The sequence below is a fragment of the Limulus polyphemus genome, unplaced genomic scaffold (genome assembly GCF_000517525.1).
Source record: "Limulus polyphemus unplaced genomic scaffold, Limulus_polyphemus-2.1.2 Scaffold536, whole genome shotgun sequence".
Taxonomy (NCBI): domain Eukaryota; kingdom Metazoa; phylum Arthropoda; class Merostomata; order Xiphosura; family Limulidae; genus Limulus; species Limulus polyphemus.
In genome coordinates this window covers 278,924-288,636 of record NW_013666146.1, presented here as the reverse complement: position 1 = coordinate 288,636, position 9,713 = coordinate 278,924, and the positions used below count along the sequence as shown (strand labels likewise).

Genomic DNA, 9,713 nt, shown 5'->3' with positions numbered 1-9,713 from the left:
AGAGCTTCGAACAACTAGTAGTTTCATTACTAAATGTTTCTTTTCCTCTCACTGTGTATTACTGTTTATATAGTTTTATAAATAGAGCTTCGAACAACTAGTAGTTTCATTACTAAATGTTTCTTTTCCTCTCACTGTGTATTACTGTTTATATAGTTTTATAAATAGAGCTTTGAACAACAAATAGTTTCATTACTAAATGTTTCTTTGTCTCTCACTGTGTATTACTGTTTATATAGTTTTATAAATAGAGCTTTGAACAACAAGTAGTTTCATTACTAAATGTTTCTTTGTCTCTCACTGTGTATTACTGTTTATATAGTTTTATAAACAGCACTTACTTTAAAAAATTAAAGTAAACAAAAGCACTTTAATTACTACCTGTTTTTCTACTCTTCACCGTATTTTACTGTTTATATTTTACATCGAGCAACAACACACGTAGCTCTATCCAGGATACGGTCATTCTATCGGTCAAACATTTATATCCCTGAAAGTGCAAATATTGGGAATGTTGTTCACTAGAAAGTTTTGTTAACAATTGTTTCCAATGTGAATTGAATAGTTCGTTTTTGATCTTGGCTTGAAATACCACAACTCCGGGATAGTCCGTTTTAGATATTGGCTTGAAATATAAAACGGACTATCCCGGAGTTGTGGTATTTCAAGCCAATATCTAAAACGGACTATCCCGGAGTTGTGGCCCGGAGTTGTGGTATTTCATGCCAATATCTATATTTTGTCAAATTTTGACACGATATACTAGCAGAAAGACATCAATTGGAAAAAAAAACACGAATGTCTGTCTGTCCGTTCATTGTATATGAATATAAATAAGAAGATTTGTTTGTTTATTGCAGAGCAAAGCCACATTGGGCTATCTACTCTGTCCACCGCGAGGTATCGAACCCCGGATTTTACCGTAGTAAGTCCGTAGTCTTACCGCAAATAAGAAGAAAAGAAAAACGCAGAACACAATTACATGTTTAAGTTTAAGGCCTATTAAGAGCGACTCTCATGGATTCATTTAACTTCTGTTTCTATGTGTTGTTAAAATTTAACAAAAAACATTTTTCTAGTGCAAAATTTTTAAATCGTAATTTTCACCCTATCATCAAAAAAACTTTGCAAAAGCAAATTTTCAGACTATTTTCTATGTCGTTTTGTGCTAATAAAAAAAAGGTTACATTTTTACATTTAAAAAAATGCACGTGCAATAAATATGTTTGAACATGTTTCGTTTTTGTTTTTTTGAGTTTCGAATAGGTTTGCTATGTACTTTTCTAAAACTTTTGTTTACAAATTCGATGCTTTGTTGAGATCTAAGAATTCTGTTAACAAGTGAAAAAGCAATGATGAGTAATTCAATCTCTTGAAGAAGGGATGTTACAAAATCGTTCTGCTGTTAATAAACATGATGACTAATTAAAACATTTGAGAGTGGTGTGAGTACTCACAATATCGACATTGCCGGAAATGTTTTTTAGCTGTAAAAGAACATTTAGCAAGATTTTACGTGAATGGCCAAATATTAGACCTTGTGTGGTTAAATATTAGACCTTGTGTGGCCAAATATTAGACCTTGTGTGGTTAAATATTAGACCTTGTGTGGCCAAATATTAGACCTTGTGTGGTTAAATATTAGACCTTGTGTGGCCAAATATTAGACCTTGTATGGTTAAATATTAGACCTTGTGTGGTTAAATATTAGACCTTGTATGATTAGATAAGAATGCGAATTGAGTGAAATACCACAACGATACATATATTTTTTCTCGAACTTCGACACGTTATGCTAGTAGTTCTATAAACAGAAACTACTTTAAAACCAACAACAAACACTGTCGTTATTCTTTCTTGGTCCTCAATAGATTATTAATTGTTTGTATAGTTTTAGAAATAAAGCTTACTTTAAAACCAACAAAACACAACTTTCTTTACTAACTGTTTGACATAATTTTCATCACTAATTGTTTAATTGTTTATATCATGGTAAAAATACAAATAGTAGTATTAAATGCCCTGTTCTATTCGTTCGTGTAATTCGCAGCACGTGACAACCAGTTGATTATACGAGCTTGTAAATAGCAGTTTGGGAACGTGAAAAGTTTTATGTATGGTTAATATAATTAGATTTGCGCCTTTCTTGTACTGAAACTATTTTTTTTTTTTTTACATTTTAAGCCAATAGGTACTCAAGAAATATTTCTAATGAAGCAAAAAATATTTATGGGTTGTATAAAGTCCTATATACCTTAAAATAAGTAGTTTCTAGAACTATTTCTTTAAGCTTTACAATTAAAATTAAAAGGTAAGCATATTTCAATAACTTCTGACTGGATATGTAGGCTTAGAAAAAAATTTCAACTTAAATTTCAGATATTAAGAACCCAATTTATCCACTACTTACGCTTTTCAAAATTTCCAAATCAGACTATTAAACTACTCTTCTCAGTTTTAAACATCATATTAATTGTCAATATTGTTATTAATATTATTTCGATTGGCTCTAAGTCTAATTCTAAAAATAATTATTAGAATAATTACTTTTTCTGCAACCAGGTGGCATAGCGAAGAAAATCCTTGGCCATGTCATCTCTAATATATATCATATTTTTACATTAAAATCCACTAAAGTATTATCAGTTAGAATATATTGATGTCATCCAGTTTGTAAGATTTCTGACAATGTTTCAAGTCACATTTCTTTGTAAGTCATTAACATTAGAGAACATTCCGACAAAAGCTTTCTTTAAAACCAGTGTTAAACTTCCATGAAAACGTTTTGTATTAATCTATGAAATAGGTTTAACTCTAACATTATACAATTTAACTATAGTTATTACAGGAAAAAAGTACTCAAAAACAAAACCTAACTCAAAATAATAAATAAAAATGAAGATTGGAAAAGCCGCTGGTTGTTCATTGATTGTAATTACAAGACATGTTAGTTCAGTGTTGAAGAATACTTTCTGGGAAAATCACAGCTCTTCTACTAAACTGTGTTGAGGTACTGGCCAGTATGTAATGATCGTTAAAAGCGTATATAAATAACTGGTCCTATATATATATGTTGCTTTTGTAGTTTGAGTTGTTGTTTTGAATAAATTAAATTCTACTTCTATAAGGTTTATTTGTTTGTTTTTGAATTTCGCGCAAAGCTACACGAGAGCTATCTGCGCTAGCCGTCCCTAATTTAGCAGTGTAAGACTAGAGGGAAAGCAGCTAGTGATCACCACCCACCGCCAACTCTTGGGCTACTCTTTTAGCAACGAATAGTGGGATGGACCGTCAAATTATAACGCCCCCACGGCTGAAAGGGCGAGCATGTTTGGTGTGACCCACGACCCTCAGTCGAGCGCCCTAACCACCTGGCCATGCTGGGCTTCTATAAGGTAAACGTACCGATGTAATATGAAGGAGTTATTTGTTTGTTAGTAGTTAAACACAAAGCTACACAATGGGCTATCTGCTCACCACGGGTATCGAAACCCAGTTTATAGCGTTGACAGTCCGAAGACATACCGCTTTGCCACTGGGGGGCAATAAGAAGAAATGTTGGACAGAGAGATAATTGAAACTGGGTGTAACAATTAAAATTCTGGGATTCAACAGCTTTGCACCCCTGTAAAACTTGTTTTTCTGCATGACATTATTGTACTGCAGTGATTGATATATCACTTATTACGTTTCTCATTGTTCTGATTTCAGGACAATCGTTTATATTCACGATGACACTATGTGATTCTAACCCTATTCACGTGAAGAGACAGGTTTAGGTGCATCATCCATCCAAACAGTTGATGATTCCCGGTCTTTCTACGGAATGCCGGACCTCATCCCAATTTCTTGTTGTTGTTTTCAGAATTTTCGGGCAAAACTACACAAAGGATTATCTGCACATAACCATCCCCCGTTATGAACTGACAAACTAAACGGAAGCAAACCGGTCAACAGTACCCATCGCCAACTCTTGAGTTACTCTAACCGAATAATGGGATTTGGCTGTCATTCTTATAACTCATCCATGGCCCAAAAGCACGATTTTTTTGCGGTAACGGAACGCGAACCATAGACCCTCGGATTCACTTCCGAAATACTAACCCCTAGTCCATGCTGGCCCTTATGAATAGATAACCAAAAAAAATTAAATTTACTGTATAATAAAAAAATCGATACGAAACTTACTTAAACAGCTGAATTTTAACATATTAAATTCCTAATGACAAAGCGTGGTTCTTCTCCTTAACATACTTTTTTTTGTAAACTATTCATAAACACTATACCAGAAATGTCTTTAGCTCAGGCTAGGTTCTTTCTTAAGCTGGTTGGCTGTTTATGCATTTAGATCATTTCCTGTTTTTATTTGTTTTTTGTTTGATGTTTTTCATGTGAGATGTATATCTATCTATATAACAGTATTTGTACAAAACATTTGTGTTTGCAGGAATCGACTTCAAGCAAAAAATTATCAACTTAGATGGCATGCCAGTAAAGCTTCAGATCTGGTAAGTATTTCCAGTAACCTTTGTCTAGTATTTTGTCTCCTCTGTGAAAGTTTTCGGTGATATATATAAGTAATTTCTGTCTCATACAACGTACGCACAGATTAAAACTATTGGAGGTCAACTAACGACAAAGGCGGGGTTTAAAGCAACGATTATAGAAAAATAGTGAAATACCAATAGCACCATGCCCTTAGAAAACACGAATATAAATTTGGTATAAAATACAGTGATTGAATGAGATGATATATGTATATATACATATACTCTAGTAGGAGAGATATCTGAAGAGGTAGGACTCAAACAATGGTGGGGATTCACCATTTATCAGGCTTGATCTTTATTCACAAACTTCGTATGAGATAAAGATAAAGAGCAGATATGGATCAAGTCCACAATGTTGCACATCTAGAACTACCATTCACCGTTCGCAGTCACCTCTAAATAGACTTATAGAAAACTTTTTTCTGTTCCTTAATTCAGCTTAATTCTTAATAACGCCACTGATATGTTTCTGAAAGTCCTTAAGTTAAATATTAAGCTTTCTATCTAATGAAGAATTATGTTTAACTCAAATGTAATTAAGGCAACTTCTCAATTATTATACATTGACATTTGCTTCAAATTATTATAATTGGTAAATAAATCTTTTTTCGTGGAATGTAATAAATTAGTAAGAATCTTTGAATAATGAGTATTAGTTGAGTGTAGATTTAGGTGTATTAACAATGTAGAGAAAACTCTACCTTTCCAACGCTTGCCCTAAACTCCTTCATGCAACAAAAGTGATATTCAGCGGAAGGTTTATCATGTAAATCCCAAATTTTGTGATCTCAAAACTGCGTAAGCGTCATCCGGCATAGTTGTTCAGTCTACTTAACCTAAAACGGAGATATTTAATTAGCAAAAGTAATTGGTTGAGAGCTCGTTCCTTCATTGTTCGTTAAACCCGGTTTGTAGCTTTATAAGTCTTCAATCTTACCGCTGAGCCACTGGAGTGGGGGCTTGGGTATCTGCTGTAACCACCATGGGGAATCGAACCCTGGATTTTAGCGTTGTAAATCCGTAAACTTACCGATGAGCCACTGGAGTGAGGGCTTGGGTATCTGCTGTAACCACCATGGGAAATCGAACCCTGGATTTTAGCGTTGTAAATCCATAAACTTACCGCTGAGTCACTGAGGTGGGGCTTGATTGCTTTGTTTGCTTTAGAGCCGTATCCACTATGGGGAATCTAACCCTGGATTTTAGCGTTTTAAATCCGTAAACTTACCGATGAGCCACTGGAGTGAGGGCTTGGGTATCTGCTGTAACCACCATGGGGAATCGAACCCTGGATTTTAGCGTTGTAAATCCGTAAACTTACCGATGAGCCACTGGGGTGGGGACTTGGGTATTGCTGTATCTACCATGGGGGAATCGAACCCTGTATTTTAGCGCTGTAAAACCGTAAACGTACTGATGGTCTACTGGGGACAGTGAAGGGTGGCTTGGTTGAAGAGTAATTTATTATATCATGGCACATATTTAATCAGATATCTCACTCTTTACAGTCATGTACGGAATTTTTATACATTTTAAAATAATATATAAGATCTACTAAGTTGGTTATCTGCGGAGGTTGGACCCACAGTAGTGAGGATACAATATCTGTGAGGCTTAGCTTCTACTCAAAAGCCTTGTACTAAAAATACTAGTTTGTAATACTGGTCATAATGCAATGATTCGCTGAGTTTTAAACGACTCTATTTTCACTAAACGATAAACAATCAGGTTCAACCATCTTTAGCTGAGCATTTTGACGCCAGTCAAACACTGAGTTTGCTAGGTTCGTAAATGTCTGCTTAGCTGGATTCGTTACAGTCTCAAAGCTTATACATATGAAATTGCGGTTAACGTAAATAATCAAGAATAGTTGATTAGTAAATTAGAAACATCAGATTAACCAAATTCGTTCCATTTCTTTAAATATTAAAGAAAAAGAATATTTTAACTAATAGTTAGGTGTCCAATATTTTCAATGGTCTCTAAATACTTGTTTGAAAACCATTTACATAAAGGGTTTGGTCATGTTGTACATGTAGGCCCAGTCTGGCCTACTTTCCTGCTACATAAAGGGTTTGGTCCATGTTGTACATGTAGGCCCAGTCTGGCCTACTTTCCTGCTACATAAAGGGTTTGGTCATGTTGTACATGTAGGCCCAGTCTGGCCTACTTTCCTGCTACATAAAGGGTTTGGTCATGTTGTACATGTAGGCCCAGTCTGGCCTACTTTCCTGCTACATAAAGGATTTGGTCATGTTGTACATGTAGGCCCAGTCTGGCCTACTTTCCTGCTATCATTATAACAGAAAATAAACTGGGATCTGTGAGTATTTGTCACGTTTCAAGAGGTAAAAGAATCTCAAGTATTTTTAGCTAGTGGACAATACTTACTCCAGACTATCATCGATAAGCAGGACACAACAACACGAAATGTATCAAAATTGTGCTAAGGCTGATGAACGTCCCAAACTTTTTTTTTAAGTTACTACAATGATAAAAGATAAATTCAACATTTCTATATTCTCTCCATTATATGGGACAACCTTTCCACCGTATTTTTAATACTATTCTATTTAATACTATTTCATCATCAAACTCCTGGCTTACACTGTCGAGAGCTTTTTAAGAATACCGTTTGAAGTTGTTTTCATGAGTATCGTTTTGTTGTGTTGTATCTTTTCATGAGTACCGTTTGAAGTTTTTTCATGAGTATCGTTTGCAGTTTTTTTCATGAGTACCGTTTGTGTTGTTTTTCATGAGTACTGTTTGTAGTTTTTTTTTCATGAGTTACGTTTGTAGTTTTTTTCATGAGTACGTTTGTAGTTTTTTTTCATGAGTACCGTTTGCAGTTTTTTTCATGAGTACCGTTTGTGTTGTTTTTCATGAGTACTGTTTGTAGTTTTTTTTTCATGAGTACCGTTTGCAGTTATTTTATCAGTACCGTTTGAGCCGGAACAGCATAATCAACATCTAGAACAGTATAATTAACATTTTTAACAGCATAATCAACATCTGGAGCAGCTTTACCAACATCTGGAACAGCATAATCAACATCTGTAGCAGCTTAACCAACATCTGGAACAGCATAATCAACATCTGGAACAGCATAATTAACATTTGTAACAGCTTAATCAACATCTGGAACAGCATAATTAACATTTTTAACAGCATAATCGACATCTGGAGCAGATTAATTAACATCTGGAACAGCATAATCAACATCTGGAACAGCATAATTAACATTTTTAACAGCATAATCAACATCTGGAGCAGCTTTATCAACATCTGGAACAGCATAATGAACATCTGGAACAGCATAATTAACATTTGTAACAGCATAATCAGCATCTGGAACAGCATAATTAACATTTGTAACAGCATAATCAACATCTGGAGCAGATTAATCAACATCTGGAATAGCATAATTGACATTTGGAACATCCTAATCAACATCTGGAACAGCATAATCAAAATCTGGAGCAGATTAATCAACATCTGGAACAGCATAATTGACATTTGTAACAGCCTAATCAACATCTGGAGCAGCTTAATCAACATCTGGAGCAGCTTAATCAACATCTGGAACAGCTTAATCAACATCTCTCAACAACAGCCTTGCTCATCTGGCTTAGAGTTTTCTAAATACTAATATAATTAGAATGCACATTGGTGACCATTAATAGTCTGAAAATCGATGTTAACCCACGATAATGATATTTTGGGTTAATTTATTCCGTCAAATGACTCGCTTTGGTGGCTGAGAAGGATGTTTGGTGGAATCAATCACAAATGTAACGGAGTGTCGTATTTGATTGTTTGTTTTTACATTTCATTTAATAAAAACCCGATTTCCAACGAAACGACATCGGCGCAATGTTTTGCCCCAAGTACTCTTAAAATATTTGTGTTTGATTTCCTCCACAAACTGTACTGATTACAAAATAAAAATTGTAAAAGTAACACTTAAAAACACTTTGCTTTTATTTACTTGAAACATATATATGCAAGAATTTAAAAGATCCATGTTAATTATTTCCTAGGTACGCTACATAATTTCACATTTCTTCATGTTTTGTTTTAGGGACACCGCTGGACAAGAACGATTCAGAACTCTGACAACAGCTTATTACAGAGGAGCAATGGTAGGTCATTGTGGTACTTCTCACATCGATAGGTCACTAGTGTATTTCACACAATCATAGATTACTTGTGTATTTCGCACAATAGTAGGTCACTGGTGTATTTATCACAGTGGTAGGTCACTAATGTATTTCTCGCATTGGAAAGCCACTGGTCAATTTCGTAAAATTGTACTTACTAATTAGTTCAGTGCCTTTCTCACATTCTGATCAACGAAACTTAAAAACAAAACTTTTTTGGGGGTCGGACGCTGCTAATCACTTTTGTGTGTGTGTGATACACTATACTCTGTCCCTCCTGAATGACTGGCATTCTGATGGTTACAATGAACTTTTTTTTATTATACCAACAGTTATTGTCATAACAATGATTAAGGGTAGGAAGAGAACATATTGTTGAAACCACTACTGTTGTTATACTGTATTCCAGTACGATACCAACGAAATATCAACGTTATTTTACAAAATTATCTAACATTAATAATCATGCGTTTTAAAATTCATTTCTGCCCAATTTTCTTTATGTAGAAAGTATGTATGGTTCGAATATTTGTTTGGGTTTTTTATATATTTGAGTAAGATAAACGACTTAAAGTTGATAAAACTGCTAAAACACTCATTCTCTGGATTTATTTTAAGTGCAACAGATAATTAAAGCTGCGAATGGATTCTAAATGCACGATTTTCCGCACATTAGTTCACGATACTTAACCGATATTGGGCTGTAATATATTCTGCTAATATCACCGCAAGAGATCACTAGATTCGACTTTACACGTGGTTCGTTAAACCGAGGGAGAATGCTTCTCGATAATACGAATCATTATATTGGTGTGTAATGGAGAAATTTTAAAGTGTCCTTTCAAAGATCTGAACCCGGCATGGCCAGATGGTTAGGGAGCTCGACTCACAATCTGCGGGTCGCGGGTTCGAATCCCCGTCACACCAAACATGCTCGCCCTTTCAGCCGTGGGAGCGCTATAATGTGACGGTCAATCCTACTATTAGTTGGTAAAAGAGTAGC

The 9,713-nt window shown here is 34.8% G+C and overlaps 1 protein-coding gene across 1 annotated transcript in view; it reads left to right on the top strand.

Annotated features, from left to right (window-relative positions):
- LOC106458941 (ras-related protein Rab-8A-like) overlaps positions 1-9,713 on the top strand; it is a 31,564-nt gene that overhangs the window by 14,088 nt on the left and 7,763 nt on the right. Inside the window, exons 3-4 of the mRNA XM_022385323.1 lie at positions 4,448-4,508; positions 8,632-8,692. Of these exons, the coding sequence (XP_022241031.1) occupies positions 4,448-4,508; positions 8,632-8,692 (122 nt within the window). The remainder of the gene's footprint in view (positions 1-4,447; positions 4,509-8,631; positions 8,693-9,713) is intronic.